This window comes from Poecilia mexicana, unplaced genomic scaffold (assembly GCF_051168715.1).
Source record: "Poecilia mexicana isolate PSO_F unplaced genomic scaffold, ASM5116871v1 scaffold_18, whole genome shotgun sequence".
Taxonomy (NCBI): Eukaryota; Metazoa; Chordata; class Actinopteri; order Cyprinodontiformes; family Poeciliidae; genus Poecilia; species Poecilia mexicana.
In genome coordinates this window covers 655292-679059 of record NW_028263387.1, presented here as the reverse complement: position 1 = coordinate 679059, position 23768 = coordinate 655292, and the positions used below count along the sequence as shown (strand labels likewise).

Sequence of the window (23768 nt, the reverse complement as noted above, 5' to 3'; positions counted from 1 at the left end):
TATTTTGATACACCTATCAAACAGTATATATGCAAACACATTAAACTCTTCATGTCACACTTTGAGACGCTACGATCAGATATCAAGCAGCAGAATACGACAAGGTGACTTGCCCAGACCGCGGTTAGCGGGGTAAACACCTCCACCTGCCCGCTGAGCCTGGAGCCGCCTGGCCCAGTTAGCGGAGCTACGCTGCTCCGAAAACTCCGGAGTATATTTCAAACTTCACATAACTAAGTGCGTAAATGAAGCTATAAGGGCTACTTTCTAGCCTAAAAACATCCTAAACAACTTTTTGCGACAAATTAATAGTGTACTTACCTCTGTTTGTCGCTGCTGGTGGCGCAGTGCAATGGTGTCCATCTCGCAGGTCCAGAGACCAGACGGTGTGGCTGTAGGATGGTTTGGAAAGCCACTACACGGTGCTCTGGCCTTTCAAAATAAAAGACTAAACTAAAAACTCAGGCTAACCATTTTTCTCGGTGACCAGATGTCCGGTATTACTTGTTTCTCACAGGAGCATTACTTGCGGCTGGCAGAAAATACTACAGTATATAGCCTGAAATGAACAAGCTTGTCTCCCTGCAGCCTGCAGCTGTGTGTGATACGGCCCCTGTGTAAGCCGGACAGAGAGAACTTCCGGGACAGACCGCTTGCCAAAAATGAAATAATGAAAATCGAAATTGACAGCTCATTTTCTTTTTTATTTTTGCAATTGCCGTTTTTCTAATTTTGTTTTAAAAACGAAAAAACAAGAAAACACACGCTTATTTTGTTTTTCCAATTTTATTTTGAAACGAAAAAACCAAAGAACGAACCATACACGGATTCATCATGAAGACTAAGGAACACAGCAGGCAGGTCCCAGATACTGTTGTGGAGAAATTTAAAGCTGGATTTGGATATAAAAATGTTTCCCAAGCTTTAAACATCTCAAGGAGCACTGAACAAGTGATCATATTGAAATGGGAGGAGTATCAGACCACTGCAAATCTACCAAGACCCGACCGTCCCTCTAAACTTTCACCTCGAACAAGGAGAAAACTGATCAGTGATACAGCCAAGAGGCCCAGGATCACTCTGGATGAACTGCAGAGATCTACAGCTGAGGTGGGAGAGTCTGTCCATAAGACAACAGTCGTACAAAATCTGACCTTTATGGAAGAGTGACAAGAAGAAAGCCATTTCTCAAAGATATCCATAAAAAGTCTCATTTAAAGTTTGCCACAAGCCACCTGGGAGACACAGCAAACATGTGGAAGAAGGTGCTGTGGTCAGATGAAACCAAAATCCAACTTTCTGGTCACAATGCAAAACGATATGTTTGGTGTAAAAGCAACACAGCTCATCACCCTAACACACCATCCCCACTGTTAAAAATGGTGGTGGCAGCATCATGGTTTGGGCCTGATTTTCTTCAGCAGGGACAGGGAAGATGGTTAAAATTGATGGAAAGATGGATGGAGCCAAATACAGAACCATTCTGGCAGAAAACCTGTTGGAGTCTTTAAAGACCTGAGACTGGGACGGAGATTTATCTTCCAATAAGACAATGATCCCAAACATAAGGCAAAATCCACAATGGGATGGTTCACAAATAAATGTTTCCAGGTGTTGGAATGATCAAGTCAAAGTCCAGACCTGAATCCACTGAGAATCTGTGAAAAGACCTGAAAACTGCTGTTCACAAGCGCTCTCCATCCAACCTCACTGAGCTCCAGCTGTTTTGCAAGGAAGAATGGGCAAGAATTTCAGTCTCTTGATGTGCAAAACTGATAGAGACAAAACCAAGTGACTTGTAGCTGTAATCGCAGCAAAAGGTGGGGCTACAAAGTATTAATGCAATAATATTGCACGCCCCATTTTGCAGTTTATTTGTTAAAAAAGTTGAAAATGTATAATAAATTTCGTTCCACCTCACGATTGTGTTCTACTTGTTGATTCTTTATGTTTGAAGCCTGAAAAGTGGCAAAAGGTTGACAAGTTCAAGGGGCCCAATACTTTCTCTAGTCACTGTAGCTGCTGATGTAGCCTCAGCTCGTATGCATTTGTCCCTCTCATGAACTCTCTCTGTCCAGACAAGCTGGCTCCTCATTGCTTACCTCCCCTCTTTGTCTCTAATCTGTTTCTTTCCCTACCAAACATTTACCCAGAGGTTAAGGACTTCTGGCTTATTTTCCATCTTTATGCAGGTGTCAGTATTTCATGTCTGTATTTTCTCAACTAGGTCCATTAGTCAGCAGATTTTAACACAATGTTTTCTACAGGAACAGAGTTTCTGTCTTTTGGAGGTGAAGTAAGAGGCAGTCCGGAAAGAGCAAGAAAATGTTTGCTGCCTTCATTTTGCTCACATTGGGAACTGTCTACATGTCTGCTGTATACTCTCTATATGCACTTAACCCCTATAAAGGCCAGGAGATGTTTAGCTTTAACTGACATTTTGATTCTCCAGTCTCTTTTTTGTGGTACTCAAGTTGCTCTGAAGGAACATCTGGTTGTTACGTGCGTGAATGTTACTTCACTGTATCTCAGTGTGTTGGCATTTGGAAGTATAAGTGTGTCTGCCGGTGTTTACATAAATTATGTCTGATTGGGTTTGACATCTGCATCACCACTGGACATGTTTCTTCCCCCACTAGTTTAATTCTCTCCAGAGGAAATAAGGAGCTGGAAATGAAGACACGTATGAGAAAACATTTCTCATAGTATTTCTGCACACACAGTCTATATTAATAGTTATATCCTTAAACTATAAGCACATATAGATACTGTATTATCTACATGTGCCCTAACTTTTCCACATATTGTCACATTAACTACAGATGGGGATATTAATTAATCAGTATTGTTAAAGAAAAATACCACTTGGTTTTAAAGGGTAACTAAACCTTAAATTAACTTTTATTTTTCAGATGAGCTAAGGATGTTTTCACACCTGATTGTCTGGTAAACTTTGTTTGATTTGGAGCCAAAACTGCAACATTTGTTACATTTTCAGCTACTGTGGTTCTCTTTCACACTGCACTGCATTATAAAAAGTGCTTTTGGCTGTTCATCTTATGTACTTATTTACATTAATCTCACGTAATTCATTTGGTTTATTGATGACAACTTCACTTTTTTGTGTTCAATTACTTTAGCAAATCTAAATAACTTAATTAACTTAAAGCAACTTTTTACTTTAACTTTGCTTGAAACAATTGAGTTCAAAGCCAGTTTTATATCCTAAGTCTGACCAACTCTAATTATTATGATCATCCAGATCATTTCATTAAGTCTATTCAACTGAATTTACTAAGTTTTTATAACTTAACTCATTCAGTGTGTTTAACATGACAAATTTAAGTTACTCTTACTTAAATCATTTATTTTTTCCTAATAATTCAAATTTCCTTGAATTATTAGAAACTTACCGGTAATTGAATTGCTTCAGCTAAGTTGAAGCCGTTACCAATTGAAGCAATTAAATTGGACCAATTAAAAAATGTGCTTCGATCTAAACTTAATTTGGACCAAATCTGGTTGAACCAGCTTAATAAATTGAGTGACTATAAGGCTCCATAAGGAGACCTTAGTCCTCGACGCGGCCGTCACAGGTTCAATTCCAACCTGATGACCTTTGCTGCATGTCTTCCCTCTCTGTCATTACCCACTTTACTGTCTAACTACTCTTAAATAAAGGCCTCCTGAGCCAAAAAACCCTGGTAAAAAAGAGATAATTTATTAGTTTCTTTCTTTATTTGATGTAAACTAAATGATTTGAGTAACACTGACTTAAATTTGTCAACTTTGTTCAACTTGTTTCTTTTTAGTGTGTGTCATATCAACAGGTAGCCTTTAGCCTGTTCGCCCCCTTTGCTTGTGGTGGCGCTGCATCAAGAACTGCTGAAGGAAACAAAATAAAAACCTCTGAAGAAGACACTGAGTGCAAATGTTTTCTTCACGAAATGCAAACAAAAATGGATGCCACTTTTGTCTTTGAGCCTTTTCTTCCGCCAGCGTACACACATACCTTTGTTTTGGTTGCATTTACCCAGAATGCCCTGCACTTTCGGTGGAGATAGGCACCAGCAGCCCTCCTCACCCCACTAGTGACTAGGGTGTAAGAAAAAGGATAGCCCTGCACTTTAGTCCACTTCCTGCTTTTGGAGCGGTCTCTGGTCCGCTTGGCATTCATATATTCATTCAAGATATGACACTTCAACTGAACCAAGACTGAAGACCAAGAGTTTGCTTTTTGGTTCCACAGACTTCGATTAGGAATTCACATCTCCCCAAATGAAGCAGACTTTCCAGGCCAACAAACTAGCACTGGCAGGAGAAACAACTTCGGTCTTTTACCAAAGACAAAACAGAAATCCTATAATCACTAAAATCTCACTCCACGCCATTTTTGTTTACATTTTGCGAAGAAGGAAGTCGTGCTGTCTTCTTTAGAGGTTTTGGTTTCCTTCAGTGGTTATTGGTGCAGTGCCATCCCAGGAGAGAGGATGAACAGGTTTTTCAAATGGTTTGGTTCCTTTAGCAGAGTACAGTGTAAAAACAACCTGCAGCAGCAGAAAATGTAACAAATTTTGTAATTTTGGTCCCCAATTTAACCAAGTCTACCAGAGTATCAGCTGTGAAAACACTGATAAATCCATGAAAGAAACAGAAATTCCTCTGCTCTCCTGAGATTCTTTTGCTGTCCTTCCTCGTCAGGTACAGCTTTTATGGATAGCTCCAAATGTATCCTGGATTTGGTCCAATTTTCCATTATCCTGTATTATCCAGTTATAAACCGTCCTGTCTGTCACAGACCCCAATAAATGTCATAACATTGCTGACTCCTTTTTCTGTTTAAAACATCTTTATTGGCCTCACCTAGACAGATCTAGTACTACAGAGAAAGCTGTGTATATAGCATGTGTGCACAATAGTGCACATTATTCCAAAGCGAAGACGCTTCTTCCAGCTTCAACATCCTGTTCCTACACTTTAGATGGAAAAATGATGCTTTTGTGAGGGTCTGAGAGAGCAAGTTGAGAGAAAACAAGTCCCTATAAGGGGGGAAGGCTAAAGGAGTGTTGAAGTAAACTCTGCTTGATGAAAGGCTTAATTCTCCTTTTCCCTACTTTACTTCCAGGCAGTGTGCGTGGTTTTACTGTTGGATATTTTGAGCTGAGCTTTGTTGTGATAACCTAATTTCAGGGTAGGAGGTACCTAATATGACTAGAGCACTCAGGATAAAACACAGAGGAGCTTCTCCCTAGAATGAGCTTGAGTGAACTCAGACCAAGTATGTAATCTGTTAGATAAGCTAAAATCTGCATTCAGACCAAATGGGTTGTGCGCGTCCAAAAGCCGTCCAACATCTCAAGTTGGGTGCTCACTTTAAGGTCAAAGAGTAGGAAGAGGGAAAAGAAGTCTGAAAGTTGTGGGTCCGATTCCACCTTTTTCCTGCCACATTTCAATGTGCTCCTGGGCAGTGGTGTGCATACTTTTGTTTTAGAGCTTTAGCTTTTTCTTTTTGCTAACTATGAAAACATTTTAGTGCACTTAGCTGCCCCTAAATAAATTTTTTCTGCATATATTCGAATGAACTAATTTATATGGCTGTTTGTAAACCTTCAGTTGAATAAAGTTTGACTTTAGTATTGAACTTTTAGCTACCAGCTGTTAAGTATTCTTCAAGTAGTTTGATAAAAACAGTTTGATCATGCTTTTATTTTGAAGTGGGTGGAGACTGGTCACACTGCAGTTCTGTTTTCTCCCTTTTTCCCCAAAAAACCTTTATTTCAAATAAGAAACATAGGAGCAAAATGAAGCACAGAAAGTAAAAAGTATATAAACAGAAGATGTAAACATAAACAAGTACAATATCTAACGGTTTTGTAGGACATGTAAATTATAATGTCAAAAGTAAATTGGACCTCGATGGTTGTATTTTTTTAAGGACACATATTATTTAAATTGAACTTAGTATTTAGAATTAGCTTCCGCTAAATATAACCTTGGTGTAGCGCTCATTGCAGAACTGACTCTCATTTGTGCTAATGGTGTAGTTAGAGGTGCTGATGGAGATTATCCTTTCTCCATTTAGGTTCTTAATGTATGAGGTTCAAGAAGAGTCAGTGAGTTTATTTAATCAATTCAATTTTTTAAGACCAAAATGTGGTTCTGGTCCATTGTCATGCTTTCCTTATGTGACAACAGAGCAAAATGGTCCCCAATTCTTCTTGTTGGCTTCCATCTAAGCTAGAGGGCATTCCTAGTGTGTCATTTCCTTTAACCTTAGCTTTGTATCTATGTGTGCATGGGTACTACGTGTGTGTATATATGAGCATGCAAGCAGCTAAAAGAGATAGAGGAAAACACAGAATTATTTACTCCCAACAGCGCCCGACACTGTCCCTGGCGTGACACTTAACCTCAAGTTGCCTACTGATCTGGGTATCAGTGAGTGGATGTGTGCATGTTGTGAATGTGATTGGCTGCAGTGTAAAGCACATTGAGTGGTTGGTATAACTAGGAAATTTAGACTATTTGCTTATTTTCCAAGCCAAATAAACTTGTTTCATTCTTTCTGTAGAATTCCTTCTCCAGTGTATTTCACATGGAACATGAGGAGCTGAGGGAAGTCCTAGATACTCCCAAAAGGTAAGAGGATCCCCTTAGCTGCAGGCTGTCCCAGATTGGTTCTGCTCTTCCCTCCCCCATTTATCACAACTAATAATTCCTTAATTTTGCAACCTACACTTTTCCCTCTCCCTCAGAGGCCATTTGATGATATTTGTCTTACAGACACCTTCATAAAGTTTCATTATTATCATATGGAGGGAAATGTATCTTCTTGACATAATATTGAAATCAAAAAGAGAAGCATGGAGCAAAAACAGTCTCAGTATTAACAAATGCACCGAACAAGATTCACAAATGGACAGAACAACATTTTTACTTGTTGCTTCAGCCAATCATATGAACAGACCCTACATGGGTAACTTAGCCAATCACATTAACCCATTCCAACAGCACTGTACAGACTGTGGAAGTACAGACATTTTAGACCTCAGTATTGCTTCTGGCAGCGACAGAGGAGCAGTAAGTGACATATTTAGCTACTTGTATCTTGATATGATTATGACGGGGAAACATTGTCAATTGGGTAAAATTTTAGACTTCAACAGAGGAATCAATCGTTTCCCATTAATCAAGAGTCCAGACACTCTGGACAAAGCAAATATTAATGGACAAGGGACTGGTTTTTACCCGGCTAGTGACTATAGTGATTGCGTGAACTGAACTGTTTTCCTGGGATGATGGTAGTGACTGTGGTAGGAGTTTGCCATGCCAACTAAAAAATACGGTAGCAAATCTGCATTGCAGAATTGCTACCGTATTTCATCTAGCTTCATCCTACAACACTGCAGATAAATTGCTCATATCTTCGGTGAAATCCTCATAACTTCTTCCATCCGTCCATCCATTTTCTTTACACTCTTGTCCCTAATGGGGTTGGGAGGGGTGCTGGTGCCTATCTCCAGTGAGACATTTTGGGCGAGAGGCTGGGTCACCCTGGACAGGTCGCCAATCTGCTGCAGGGCAACACACAGACAGACAGGAAAAACAACCATACACACATACCTAAGGAGAATTTAGAAAAAACTTGACAGTCAAATTTTTGGACTGTGGGAGGAAACCGGAGTACCCGGAGAAAACCCACCATGCACAGGGAGAACATGCAAACCCAGGAGTCTTAGTTTGGCCTGAAAAATCGCTCTGTATGACAACATTGAGCAAGAGAAGGTTTCTTCTTCCACATCACCTGCTTAGGTAAAATGATAGAGAAGATTAATTAATATAATATATATGCGGATTGAAAAAGGCATTCAAATATATGAGAAAGTGAAAACTATTTCCATGAGTGTAAACAGTTCAAATGTGGTGTATGGATGTTTTCCGCCTTCTGGTTGTTATTTGTGGGTACAAGAACAGGGAAAGAGAAAATAATAATTGTGGAAAACATTCTGAGAATAGCTGAATGAGACAAAAACCAGATGTCCTTTTTCGCCATGTTGTCCTTTAGATATCCTTCTCTTTTTCAACCAGCTTCCAGTGCAGTTTCTCCTAACCTAATCACTTCTGTGAATGTCATTATGTGTTTGTGCTGGATTTCCTCTTGGCAAGATCAAATTCAGCAAAATTGGACATCTCCAACAGGGCCAACTTGGGAGGGGAGGGGTCCTGCAGGATGTTGGCTTTAACCGGCTCCAACCACAGGAGGCTTTTTATAGTGGCATTAACCAAGGCCTGCGGCTTCCCAGTGACCCACCATCTGTTTCTCCAAAGCAGGAAGTTCAGTCGAGCAAAACCAATGTTTATCCAACTCGCAAGAATCACAGTCGGAGCATTTCAAGTAGAAAAAATTGAACAATTAAGTTGCCCCGGATACAGAGCTGGATTGTGCTTCCATACAGAAATCTATAGTTATACTGTCACACTTTTTGGGTGATGGCAGTAGTGAGGCCTCGTTTAACTCAATCGAACAGAGAGGAGGGAGAGAAAAAGTGAACTGAGTGAGCGAGCAAAGAAACTAAATGGATGCTCAGAATGTCAATCTGATTATGCGTGCTGAATTTAGTTGCACGCAACTCCGTCCGTCCGTCCGTCCGTCCATCCAAGGTGGGGTCGCCTGGACAGGTGGGAGTCTGTTGCAGGGCACCGCAACAGACTGATGAGAAATTAGCCTGAGGCTTTGTGTAAAAGCCAAGAAAGAACAAAAAGTTAGACACTCAGAAATAATGCCTTGATCTCAGTGTATTGGTGCAGACCATTGATGACAATGTGAAACCAGCTGGACAGTCTAAAATGGCATAGTGACTTCCAGCTGTGGTTACATTTCTACTAAAATACCAGAGGTAAAAAGATGAGATCATGAAGCATTTCTGAACTTACTTTACTTTCTTCACCTTCAATGCAACATACAGTATATTATGTACAATTTAACAGACAAAATTCAATATGTGTGGGAAAAATATAAAACATAAAAAAGGTGCAATGTTATGATTAGCAAATTTTCCCCCAGAAAATTTGCTAAGCCCGGTGGTCGGGGGCACTGAGGCGGTCTACCGGCGGTGCACTATGTTTGTATATTAAAAGATGCTAAGTAGACAGAAAAAGTAAAAATATTACTGGATTAGATATGTTACGGGAAAACATCACCAGTGAAACACTATTTAAACCCACAACTGGTCTTAAAAACAACTAATCAAAAAATTCAATTAAAATGAATATCAATTATTTGCACTTCTGTTTAATCCAAATTAAGTCAGCGGCTCCATCAGGCCCCTCAGGCCTTCAGGGCCCCATAAATGCTAATATTTTAACACAGACCACAGATACATAAATGTAACATTTGTTTATTGAGATGATCAATGCTGCTAAATTTCATCTAATGATTTCAGCATACATAAATTAAAATATTTTAAATTGTTTAACATTTAAATGTAAGATTTTAAGGAGCTGGCAAGTTTACTTTGTAAAAGTTCAAAGAACAATATTCATAGTTAGATTGTTTTGTTACCATAGCAACAATCTGACGCTGTGAGTTTAATCTTTGAGATCTGTTTGTTCACAAATACAAATTTAACTCTGTGTGACTAAGTGGACAAAGCATTTGATATGTTTTGATTAGGGCTGCTACCCGTCCCGTAAAATACGGAATTGTCCCGTATTTGGCTGTTAAATGTTGCGTCCCGCAATTTGTTCCGTATTTCTATAAATGTCCGATAGACATACCTATCACACACATATCAACACTAAGTGTAACAATAATGACCAAAATAAGACACAGGAAATATTAAGGTCAGCTAATTTCTCTTTGCAGGAGCTAAAGGACCCCAGAACGCTACGGACCGACGCATATTTTATGAATTCATTGTTCAGTGGTCATTAATGCACCAGACACAGACCTGCGGTCCAGTCCAGGGGCGGTTCTAGATGGGGGCCAACGGGGTACCAAAGAAGTTATACTAAATAAATGTCTTATGTTAATACTCAGTGGTGGATTTTTTTTAACCTGCACAATTTTACTTTAACAATGAATTAAAAATTATAGTGCTGCACTGAAAAAAATAACTCTTTGGATTAACATAAAAAAATCATGGAAAGATTTTCCACCTGATTACTTTGCTTTATTTCAGCACTATGTAATTCTGTTACTCCAATTTAAAGGAAATGTGTTGGCTCAACTTAATTTATTAAGGTTATTCCAATTTAAAGCAAATGTGTTGGTTCAACTTAATTTATTAAGGTTACTCCAATTTAAAGGAAATGTGTTGGCTCAACTTAATTTATTAAGGTTATTCCAATTTAAAGCAAATGTGTTGGTTCAACTTAATTTATTAAGGTTATTTCAATTTAAAGCAAATGTGTTGGTTCAACTTAATTTATTAAGGTTATTCCAATTTAAAGGAAATGTGTTGGTTCAACTTAATTTATTAAGGTTATTCCAATTTAAAGGAAATGTGTTGGTTCAACTTAATTTATTAAGGTTATTCCAATTTAAAGGAAATGTGTTGGTTCAACTTAATTTATTAAGGTTATTCCAATTTAAAGGAAATGTGTTGGTTCAACTTAATTTATTAAGGTTATTCCAATTTAAAGCAAATGTGTTGGTTCAACTTAATTTATTAAGGTTATTCCAATTTAAAGCAAATGTGTTGGTTCAACTTAATTTATTAAGGTTATTCCAATTTAAAGCAAATGTGTTGGTTCAACTTAATTTTTGTGGTTGATTCAACTTATTTACTTTAGTTGGACCCAATGTAATTTAATAGAGCCAGCCTAACTAATTTTACACTGATAACTTCACACTACTTAATTACGTTGATCCAACTCATGAAAATTAAGTTAGCTGAACAAACATGCTTCATGCTGAAAGAAAGCTATATAATCGTGTGGAAAATCTTTCCATGATTGAATTATGTTAAATCAAAGACATTTTCTTAAGTGCTATTAAATGAAGTGTTTTAAGACCACACTGAAAGAAGAAAGAACACTCAACAATGAGAAAAAGTACAACATGAACTGTATTTTCAAAATTGTTATCCATTTTCTTTTTACACAGCACCAAAAACAGCTGAGTTGAAAGTTGAAATAAACAACAAAAGGTCAGTTTTGTTATTCCAGAAAAAAACTGGGCTGTGTTTAGCATAGATCAAATTCTTAACATAAAAAGTGTCAGTAAATTCGCTCAACTTTGCGAACTGTAACAGTTAAAATTTAGTTTTCGACTGCGGTCTTTAGAAAAACATGTAAAGATGCATTGCTCAAGTTGTTCATCACTTCCACCCCGTCCAGGAGAATCCCAACATCCTCAATGGCATCGCCAGGCTCTGCACTCTCCGGTCGAATAACGAAGATTCCACAGACGGTCTCGGCCATTTGTGCACCTTGATGATGGGAACATGGGTGGGGTATTGGGGGGAAGAGATTTCACATCTCATTAAATAAAAAAATAACTTTACACTTATTTGGCTGACTCAACAACAGCTAAGGTCCATCAAAGACCTGTCTGTGTTAATTGTGAGTCCAGTGATAAGATTTCCCATTTAGAAAAGGTACCATATTTTCTACATTTTCACAAAAATCGTCTTATAATCCGGTGCACCTTGTGGTGCGGAAAATACGGTATATTGTCTCATATGGAGAAACATGAAGAGAAGGGATGAATCCCAAATAGGCCCCATATTCCATGGCCTGTTCTCCTCAATTGAAATGACAGTCTGAGGATCCACCACACAGACTGTCATTCTAAACCAGTCCTACTTATGTGCAAACAAAGCCCTGACACTGTACACAAACCAAACATCTTATACATGAAGAACCTGTCTTGTTTCCTGGATGGAGGAAATGTCATGACTATGTGTGGTAGTTATTTCCAAATAGATCAGTACTAACATCTTAGGTAAAGTTAGTTCATATTTTTGTCTGCATATGAAACAATGCTGTTAGAAAAAAAGGCTAAATAAAACAGGCCAAAGATCTTTTTGTGGAGTTTAACTCACCTAAAAATCCTCATTTTAAACCCACTTAACAATAACTGTAATTATATCAATCTTACTAATGATTATCCTTTTCTGTGGGAGAAATCTAAAAGCATCTCAAAAGTCAAATTAAAATTGAATGTACCCAAGTGAAAAAAATGAAGAGTTTTAATGATCTTCTCTTAATTTAAATTTATTGGTAATTCACAGGAAGTCCAATTAACTCCAACTGTAATCACCTCTTTTGTGGACACAAAGATAAATTAACATACCATGTACTCTTTCTCCAGCTTCTCTGGATCTTCATCCAGGTACGCACACATCCTTTTAGGATCCACCCTCGTCTGACTTCAGCCGTGTTTTCCTAAATATGCAGATCAGAAAACAATGAGAACAACCGCAAAAATCCAGCAGTATACTATAAGGTCACATACTTGAAAACTTAAATTCAAATGAAGTCACAACGAAAGTGATCAGTGGCTTGCAGCCTATTTGAAAGACCTTTAAAATTGTTATTCTCCTTTCATTATGCCATGACTAAAATTAAGTTTAACATTTTATTTAAACTTCTAACTGAAGCTGTCACCTAAGAAATATTTATGTCTGAAACAAGGGTTCAGTACAGGGGGATATACTGTGAAAAATCTATTTCCTCTGCCTTCTCCCAGTGCTAGAAACAACCAGTCAGTGGCAGGAGAGTTTTAGTGCTGTCAATCACAATCTCATGTTGCTGCTCATCCTTCTTCCCCCTTGCTCTGTACTAATCTGTAGCTAGCACAGGGCTGATAGCAGCTCATATCTACTAGACAGAGAGAGACAACACTCCTTACAGTTCCACATCCCCACGCAGATAAAGACAAATAAAACTGACTTGCCAAATACAAGTTCAGCTGAACCCTTATGATCGCTCTAACACTAGATTCAGTCATTTTAGATCTGGCAAAACTTACCATTAGCCACTGAAATCTAAAACTTGATGGCCGATGACCCCCTTCACCAGAGCTTATGTAGGTGGATAACAGACAGGTGATGTTCTGAAAGAGATCAGATTTTCAAACATTAAAATATGTAATTCACCCTGAGCAGAGTTGTATCTGAACATTCAAACTTTTAGTACAAGTCTCTTGAATGCATCATGAATCAATCAATCAAATTTTATTTGTACAGCACATTTCAGCAGAAAGGCATTTCAAAGGGCTTTACATAATTAAAAACAGAAACACAGAGTCATGCAACATTTAATAAACAGTGAAACAGATAAAAAGTAAAGCCAAAAACATTAAAAACATTGAAGACATTAAAACCGCACTAAGCCTAATTTAGCTATAAGCAACTCTAAACAGGTGGGTTTTAAGTTGAGATTTAAAGGCACCCAGTGTTTCAGCTGTTCTGAAACTGAATATAACCACTGGGCACATGCAAGCATGTATGTGCAGAACAGTGGTGACTTTAACATGGTAGAAAGCAATAAAAATATAAAACATAAAAATCTAAACAAAAACCTCAACATTTCAAAATTAAACCGATAAACTTAAAAATTGTTTTTGAACTACAGTTATTTATGGAAAAACAAGTACAATAACAAAATACATCTTTAGAGCAGAGGAATATATGTATTTAAAAATAAGAAAGCTCAAGTCTGTTCATGGACTAATAGGAATAATGGACAATCCTCTGAGTGTTTCAGCCAGAAAACAATACTAGAAATCCATAGCTACCAGGTGGACATTTATGTGGACATTGCAAGCACATTTAAAGCTCTAACAGCAAAGGCCTCCGCAGGTTCCTGACTCAAATTTAATACTTTTTATTATTAATAAGTGAAGAATCTGTATTACAAAAGTGTGTGTGCATCCAATGTCCACTCTGCATTTACCTACATAATAACAGTACTGAAATAAAATAATAATAAAAAAACATTTAAATAGACTTATGTTTGGCCCCAGTGTTTAAAATCCACTAAACCTCAGACTTCAGAGTTTGTATGGCACCAGATGCTGAATTTACATCAGTCCAACTTTTTTCCAGGGAGTTTTAACAACCTGAGGAGGAGCAAAACTGTGACATTTATGGGGTCCGTTTTTTGTCTTGACAGCAGCTTTGTGACCCTTACACTGCTTCATGTGATGTTAGCATGATTTGAGTACATCAATTACATAGAAACGTGACCGAACATAGAAAAAAATGTTTTTTTAAAAAAAAAAAGTCTGATGATTTTAATTTGCATCTTTTTATTTCGATTTTTATTTTGATTTAGACGGATGAAAATAGACTGAATCTTACCTTTTTCAAATTAAGCAGATCCAAATCAGGAATCTTCCCGCTTCTCTTGAAAGAACAGTTTGAAGTTTTCCCAGACACAAGATCTCGCGTGATCTCGCTAGCATCTCGCGTGATCTTCCGTAATTTCGCTAGCATCTCGCGTGATTTTCCGTAATCTCGCTAGACCATCTTCAGCGGGAGATCAGTCTGACTAAATTGAATCACGTTGTCTCAACTTGAATACATTTTATTAACGCTAGGTTGTTGAATTTTATGTTTGTTCAACATGATTTTATCACCTTTTTGTTTAAAACATGAAATTATTGTGTTAAAAGTACATGATATTCTTTTATTAATGTAATAACCCCCTAAGTTCATTTTTTTGAGTGTGAGTACATCAATTACATAGAAACGTAACCAAACATAGCAACACTGATATGTGCACAATCCTGCCAGGAAAATTTAGTATTCTCTAAACTGCAGCTAGCATTTTCCTGGCACGAAAAACAATCATCTCGCGGGGCCTCGTGTGATTTCCCATGATCTCGCGGGATCTGCCGTGATCTCGCTCGTCGCCTCCAGCACAAGATCAGTCTGACTATAATGAATCGTGTTATCTCAACATGATTCAATTTCATAAACGTTAAGTTGATGAATTTCTTGTTTGTTCAACATGATTTTATCACGTTTTTGTTTAAAACATGAAATTATTGTGTTAAAAGTACATGATATTCTTTTATTAATCTAATAACCCCCTAAGTTCATTTTTTTGAGTGTGCACTTTTAGCTGCTGTATAGGATCACACTTTCCATTTGCCAGGGATCTGCAAACTGGATCTCTGGAGACATGTGGCTGTTTGGCTCACTTATTATATCAACTGATGAAATATTGCTCTGTTTATTTTTTTGTTTGTTTGTTTGTTTTTGTTTTGTTTTGTTTGTTTTACTCTTTTTCAAGTGTTGCCGTGGAAAAACACCAACTATCCTGGCCCCTGTGGTAAATCTGGTCTAGAACCAGCCTCCAAACCTAACTCCTTATTTATATAAATATTTTGGTAATACTCTGTAAAATATCAGAATGTTCACATAACTTATACTTTTGGCTGTCTGAGGACACATTTTGAATATTAAATTAGGTGTTATGATCAGTTACTCAGTGGTTTACCAAATACTTTTTACACTTGGTTAATTAAACGTATTTAAAGTATACTACTCTGATTGGAGTACATAGAGTACAACCTCTATGCATGAACAACTGCTCTGTGGATCACTTTTTAAAGACAAAAAACACTGCCATAAAATATTATACATCCCACCCCAATGGGCGATGTGCCGTGTTAGGCGTCTCTTGTTTTGATTTCTGAAAGGTGGCAACCCTGGTTTTGATGCATCGTGTATCTGGAAAAATTATTACTAAAAATAATAATAAAATAATATAAAATCAGCGTGATGCGTGACTTCGAGGCGAGCGTGAAAGCTTCTCACCAGGCTGAACCTGCATGATGAGGTTAGTACTGGTTGGTTAACCACTAACGCACTGGCCAAACGGGACCATACTTAAACTTTACAGGGAAGACAGAGCCACACGTTGGGCAGCGTGTTGAGGTGTAAATGCCGCGTAATGTTTTGCTCACAAATATAAATCATTCTCACTGCTCCCTCAACCCTCACCTCTGAAAGCGCGACTACAAATTATTCTGGTGGTTCACATAGAGCTGCGCAACCAGAGCTAACGCGGTTCGTTTTAAGCTCTTATCTTGATATAGAGTTCTCCAAAGAATCATAATTCCTTACAGGGGGTTGATGTAAATATCCAGACAGGTCAGCTTGTGTCCAGTTTGAGTGAAAGGAGGCGCGCGCGATCTGCGCTGAGGCAACTTCAGAGATAAAGCAGCAGCAGCGCGCGCTGTGTTATTGGTCCGAGGGCAGCCGGCTTTAAATACATAAACCTATAAATCTTTTAGAAATAAATGTCCTCCACAAGTGAAACTCTGAGACGCTTGTGTTCCGTGAAATTCTGAACAGGATCGGAGGTGATCGGCAACAAAAATGAGTCAACACGCTGATCTGCTAGAATAAATGTGTCTTTTATTACGCCACAGATTTCAGCAAAGCAATCATTCATACATTTATACGTGATGCTAAATATTGTCCTTTAATATATCGCTCTTACCGTGACACATGGACTGGAGAGCCGTCAGTCCAGGCAGAGAGCAGCATTCACGTGGCTGGACGTTCGTACGCAACCCACGGCAGACTCTGCCAAGACGAGGGACTACCCCGATTTTAACAAACATCCTTGCGTGAGAGCGAAGAATGGCCACTTCCTCTCTCCCAGGTAGGTCCTCCAAGAATAGTGCGGCCGCCGCCCGGGTCACATTGACCACGGGCCTCGGGCATTGTTTAGCATGAGCTCAGAGCGTGATCAGGTTATGAAACACATTATATTGTCAAAGAGCATAGTATACATTATCAAAGAACACATTTTAATATTTCTATATCACGCTTGCAATTCGGCTTTAAGATTAAAAGAATTAAATAAGATGAAGCATTCCCCCCGCCAATTATTAATTTTTCTAAAAGTAAAATCAAGCAATGCTTAGCCTGGCAGGGGGCCTAGCAAAGCGTGGCAGGCCGCCAGGCTTATAATACAATGGGGAAAACCTTGTATTGAACTAATACTTTGTTGAAACATCTTTTGATTTGATGTATGTTTGGACTCGTGGTGATGCTGAAAAATGAAATCTTTCTTCAGCTTGAAATGAAAATGAAATCCTTAAGCAGCTTCTAGCAGCCTGAAGGTTTTCCACCCTTCAGGCTGCAAATTAAAAATAAACTTTTAGAAAACTTTTTAAAAATGTTTTTACAAAAAAAATACATTATTGAAGCCAACACAACCCTTTAATTAGTGAGATTTAGGTCAGACCCAGGCTGATTGCTGGGCAAAAAAGTATTTGGTAAACTACCGAAGTACTGAGTAACTAATCATAACACCTGATTTAATATTCAAAATGTCTCCTCAGGCAGCCAAAAGTATAAAAGTTATGTGAAGATTCTGGTAGTGTAAAGAGTATTACCAAATGTATTACCAAAATATTTATACAAATGAGTTAGATTTGGAAGCTGGTTCTAGACCAAGCACAATAAATCCACACATTAAAATGATATTGAAAGTGGTTGGTGACTTACATGTGAAATCAACATTAGGGTTTCTTCACCCCAGCCACAGGCTAAGCTTTACTTTTTAAAAGGTTTTATCGGCTCTAGTGGCCTTTTTTTGATAGTTAATTGACAGGAAAGTTGGTAATGAGAAAAGGGGGAAGACATGCGGCAAAGGTCACCAGGCCGGGAATCGAACCTGTGACAGCTGCATTAAGGACTAAGGCCTCCATACAAAAGTTGTGCTTAACACCTGCACCACCACAGCACACCCTGTTTTGTTTTTTTATTAGTGGGACTGCAAGCATCTCCAGACTGATTCTGCCCTGCATTTTACTAGCAGAGCAGAATTGTTCCTGAAAGATAGGTTTCTAGTTTTTTGATGCATTGAACAGGGAGCATGTACCAGTCGCTTCAACTGCTGTCACAGCTTGATCTCTAAAGTGTACCTCGGTGCAGATTGCGTGCGCCTGCTTTCATTCAAACACACTGGCTCACACTAAAGCCACATAAATTAAATCTCCTGTTTGTCCTCTGTATCCAGCAGGAAGATGCGCAGTGCAGCGGATTTAACTCATCATGCAGGGCCGGTCCAAGATTGTATGAGGCCTTGAGCAGAATTTTATTTAGGGGCCCCTCTTGCTGCTAAGCACCACTAAAATCATTTCACCATGGATTTAGATAAATATTGTTGAGAGAATAAGTATTAAAAACCTCTCTTATGCCCGTTGTCGTATTTCTCTCATGGCTACGTTGTTTGTATCAACAGAAACCATAGAGACAATAAATCAAATCGCTGTTCAAGTACGATCATAGAGAATTTATTGAACAATCAAATGCATAAAGTTACAGCTCATCATAATCATCCGAAACCACCTACCAATACATAATTACCTGAGACAAAGACAATAAACGAAGACGGAATACAGAGACACATTTTCAAGACAAACACATCTCAAGAGAAACACGTGGTGCTCTGCCCTAACATTTCCAGGCACCCTCTTTTGTTCAAGAAGGTGTGTTCTCCTCTGTACCGTATGTAAATTAGGGGAGTGCCTCTAGCGGCATGAAAGAAGATTTACGACTGTGGAAAGTCTGTTTTTTCTCTGAACTTTAAGAAGTTTTTGTCTCTTTCGTGAGACAGAATGTTATCAGTTCTTATCCAAACACAGGGAGAAAGCTTTATGTTCAGAGAACCACATTTCATGTCTCTGTTTATGCTTGCTGGGTTCACCGAAAGGCTAAGACACATATAAATGGTCCTTTGACCCTAGACACATAAGTTTACAGTGTTCTCACATACTTATGTTCCAAAAGCATACAGGCTTAGTTTAAGCTAAGACGATCTCCGTGACACACACATTTTCTAATAAATGCATAACTTCCATAGTGATCATGGCTGTAATTTAATATAGAAAACAGCAGTTTAAACTACTTTTAATCAAATCATGGTAATCTAACAAAACTATTCTAGTGATGAAATTATATTGATTGAAGCATGAATTTAAATTTAACTTAAATTTGGGCCTATTTAAAACAATGTTAACTTTGTCTAAAATTTAAATGTGATTGAAAATTAAAGCTAACATTAAAATGAGTATAATTAAGCTAATAATTCCAACAATATGCGACAGGGGCCTTGTTTAATGGACAGTGTTCATAGTTGAGCGTTGTTTACTGTTAATCCTTGCCTTAATTGCTATCTTTAATAGTGCAGACAGTTGTGGTTTCAGACATGGGCAATATGGGCAACCGCCCAGGGCGTTATCTTTTTAAGGATGCCTGGAGACCTCAGCAGATTGTGGCACAGAGATGGAAACAAAGCAGAATTTAGAAGAGTTTGAATTGATACTGGTTACATTTATTTCAGCTCTAAGTATTTAATATCTAGGTGTTTTATGGGAATGTGGATCTTTCAGATCAGTTTGAGAACCAATTTTGATAGGTACACTTAATTTTATTGTGTCATGCAGTGCAAGGCGCTGGTCTTGACTTGGTGTTAGGTGGTCTTGACGACAACTCTGCTACGTGGCTCCTTGGTTCCATGTCCTCCCCCACCCACCTTCTTCCCATCCCCTTTCTGTTGGATTTCTTTCAAAATAAAAGTCACTAGTGGCAAAAGAAAGTGAAGTTCATGCTAAGTTAGGACAGGAGACAAGATGTTTCCATCCCTGAAATTATGATGCACAGAATCACATGTCTAAGTCTAAACTATGTTGCAGAGAGTAAACACAATAAAAACATACTTTATCTATGGCACTGTTCATTAAAATGGCACATTACTAATGTATTAAAATTAAATACAATAGGTACTCTTAATGATATTGTATTAACGATTAGGTAGTGCATTCAGCAAGTACTTTTACTTTTAATGCTTAAGTATTTTTAAAAGCCAATACTTTTTTACTTTAGTACATTTTTTGAGTACTTTATCAACCACTGGTAATGACAGAGAGGGAAGACATGCAGCAAAGATCATCAGGCTGGAATTGAACCTGTGACGGCCGCGTCGAGGACTAAAGTCTCCTCGTGTGGGTTGTCCTCTACCCTTACACCACCGCAGCTTCTGTGTCCCTGGTGAGGCTTCTGTCAAGATGTCAGCTGTAGGATATGAACACAGCACTGAACTTAATTGTTTCAAATACACTTTTGAGAGAGCACTTTAAGAAGCGTACTCTAAGAATATTCTTTTTCGAGAGTTCTTAATTATTAATTTTCTTAATTTATATTTTGTCTTTATTCAGTGTACAGGATCTTTAAAAAACTAAAACAGCATGTTAAAACATACATTTAAAATAATTTAAAGTCCAGCCGTATTTTAAGTACAATGTGAGTAATAATGTACTTTTGGATATTTTAATTCTTTTTAGTTTGGAACTTAAAAGTTTTAGTTGATTTTAGAATTTAGTCAAAGAGATTTGAATTATTTATTAGACAAAAGTAAATGATTTGAGTAATAGTGACTTAAATTGGTCATGTTAAACACACTTAATGAATTAAGTTTTAAAAAATCTTAATAAATTGAGTTGGATAAACATAAAGCTAAACAGGTGGATGTTCATCCAACTATTTAGCTGGATGAGAGTTGGTCAGACTTAGGATTCAAAACCGGCATTGAACTCAATTGTTTCAAGTAAAGTCAAAGTAAAAAGTTTTTTTTAAGTTAGTTTAGTTAATTTAAGTTAGTTAGATTTGTAACTTTTAAGTTAATTGAACATAAAAAAGGAGGTTTTCATCACTAACCCAAATGAATTAAGTGAGATTAATTTAGTTAATTAATTTAGTCCATAAAATGAACGACAAACAAAACCACTTTTTATTAGAAAGATATCACAATCCACTGTCTTAAGCAGTGCTTAATGTAGTACTTGATTTAACTTGTGATAAACCCCAGCCAATAATAAAATCCTCTCACCCACAGCTCAGAAAGGAGAGGAGGAAAAGGGATGTGACAAACAGCATACATTGATTCAACATTGATCGGATGTTGATCAGACGTTGGTATTTCATCATTCAAATTTGACCAGAAAACAACATTTATTCAATGACGTCTTCACCATTAATTGTCGACCTTCACCAACCTTTTTGACCATAACTCAACATTGAATTACCATCAATTGCTGTCTGGGGAGGATTATTATAGCAAATGGTGGAATTTTGTGGAAATTTTCCTGGTCCTCACTTTTTTGCAGTCGTTCTGAACTCAATTAGTTAGCGCCAAAACTTTAGTGAATGCAAAGTCCTAATATGGGTACATATAGGAATATCTGTGGGCACACTAATGAACACTTTCTTTCTACTCATAAATGCTCTATTTGTGTTTTTGTTTTCCATCTTGCAATACATACTCCCAAAACACAATTTCTATTTGACATGCTCTATGTCCATTAATAATCTCCCCATTTGTGGCGTGGCATTATGGCTAGCTAAATCTTACAGGCTTACAGATGTGACAGTGTGAGGGATTTACCCTCGCCCTAACAGGTGCTGATTTTTTTTGTACTTCTATATTTTAATTTATCTGGTAAATGTATTTCTTGTCTGGAGGAAGTAACTGACTTTATTTAGTGAAAAGCGGACAGATCTCCATTTTCTGAGTTGACAGGACGGCGGCAGGTGTGCGAGATTGGAGAACGCGGATTTCTAAGAGTGGAAGAGTTTAAGCGATTTCTGGCGAGTAAAAAGTTGATTTCTAAGGCGGTTTTGGTATAATCTGGACTGTGAGTAGATTAAGATGGCTAGTTGTAGTGGGGGATGTTCAGAAGATGAAAATATGGATACAGGTTGGGCGTTGGTAGAAAATAGAAAAGGGGGAGGAGGGAGAGACAAGAGTAAAAAAGGACTAAATATAGGCAAAAGATCTTTGGAAGATGAGGAAGAAAAAAATGATGGAAGAATTCAAAGTTATATTAAAATTTAAAACAGGACAAGATATGATTGGGGTGAGTCCGATCAATTTATCAAATGGACTAAAGAAAGTTGTCGGAGATGTGAAAATGGCTAAAGTCTTAAGGGATGGGAGCCTTCTTATCATCTGTAAGAATGCAGAACAAAAGAATAAGGCATTAAAACTCCAAGTAGTATGTAAAAAAGAAGTGGTGGAAAGGAAGGTAGTGGGGGAAGAAAGAGGAACAAAAGGAGTAATATCAGGGATCCCGATTGGAGAAAACTTGGAAGAACTAAAGAAAATAATAAAAGGAGGAGAGATTTCAGACATAAAACGATTACAGGCTTTTAGAAATGGGGAAAGATTGGACAGTACATCTGTGTTACTGGAATTCAAAGATGAAGTTAAACCTGATAATGATGAGTGATGATTGGATACATGAGTTTCAGTGTAAGAACTTATATTCCACCACCTCTCAGGTGCTATAAGTGCCAAAGATATGGTCACATTGCAAATGTGTGTAGAGGAAAACAAAGATGTGGTAGATGTGGAGGTGATCACCCTTATGGGGAATGTGGAGAGAATCCAGTTAAATGTTGTAACTGTGGAGGTAATCATACTGCAGCTTATGCAGGTTGTGTGGTGAGGAAAGAAGCAACTGAATTCAGAAAATTAAAACTGATAAAAAAATTACTTATGCTGAAGCAGTGAAAGAGTTGAAAAGTACGGAAAATGCTAACAAAACAAAGTTAGGAGACAGAAGATACTCAAAATAATGTCACGTTAGAAAAACTGATCCCATTTCTAGCATATATCATTAATTGTTCAGAACAAGCAAGAACTAAAACTGAAAAAATAAAAATTATAGTAAAGGCAGCAACAAAATTCTTTAATACCAAAGAACTGTCATGGGAAAAAATTCAGGATGAACTTAGATGTGGAGAAGGACCGTCTGAAAATGAAGGCCCTCAAATCACTACATAATTCTAATACTACAATGGAACGCTCGAAGTTTAATAGCTAACGGACAGAAATTTAAAGGATTCATTAACATATTAAGTATAAAACCAGACATAATATGTATTCAAGAAACATGGCTTAAATCAACATTGCAATTCAGTATTCATGGTTATGCAGTTTTACGTAAAGATAGAATAAATGGAAGTGGAGGAGGATGTGCCATATTTATAAAGGAAAACATAAAATTTATTCAAATGCAAATAAATACGGATCTAGAACTTAATGTGGTTAAAGTTTGGACAAATAATGAAGTCATTAAAATAATAAACTATTATAATCCTTGTAAGAAAATAGAGAAAGCAAAACTTGAAACGATCCTTAGACACTGGAGAGGGAAAATAATTTGGTGTGGGGATTTTAATGCACATAGTACTTTATGGGGAGAACAAGATGATTATAATGGTGGAGTCTTAGAAGAATTGATTGAAGAAATAGAAATGGTAGTGTTAAATAATGGTGTAGCCACTAGGGTAGATTTGATAAGAGGTAAAGAATCAGCCATTGATCTGACACTGGTATCACAATCTTTGGCAGATAGTTGTAGCTGGAAAGTATATAAAAATAGCACTATAGGAAGTGATCATTATCCAATTTTTGTTGAAGTAGAAATGGATTTAGAAGAAGAACAGGCAGTAAGTCAAGGGAAATGGAGATTTGGGGATACAAATTGGGAAAATTATAAAAGAATAAGTGAAGGGGGTATGGTAAATATAGATATAAATAAACCAATAAATGATTTAAATTTAGAAATTAGTAATAGTATTGTTCATGCAGCAAAAACAGTCATTCCTAGAAGTAAAGGGGTTAAAAAGAAGAAGATAGTTCCTTGGTGGACTCTAGAATCTACAATAGCAATTAAATCAAGAAACAAGGCCTATAAAAATCTGAAAAAATATATTTGCTTCCAAAATCTA

The 23768-nt window shown here is 37.4% G+C and overlaps 1 protein-coding gene and 1 long non-coding RNA gene across 2 annotated transcripts in view; one reads left to right on the top strand and one right to left on the bottom strand.

The window, feature by feature from the left end:
* Positions 1 to 23768, top strand: part of pde5ab (phosphodiesterase 5A, cGMP-specific, b) — a 139259-nt gene that overhangs the window by 51189 nt on the left and 64302 nt on the right. The window contains exon 8 of the mRNA XM_088015949.1: positions 6572 to 6639. Within this exon, the coding sequence (XP_087872075.1) occupies positions 6572 to 6639 (68 nt within the window). The remainder of the gene's footprint in view (positions 1 to 6571; positions 6640 to 23768) is intronic.
* Positions 11052 to 13863, bottom strand: LOC148153842 (uncharacterized). Its single transcript, XR_015766198.1, has 3 exons — positions 12977 to 13863; positions 12299 to 12390; positions 11052 to 11432 (listed from the first exon to the last, which is right to left on the bottom strand). It is a non-coding gene; the product is annotated as an uncharacterized LOC148153842 (long non-coding RNA).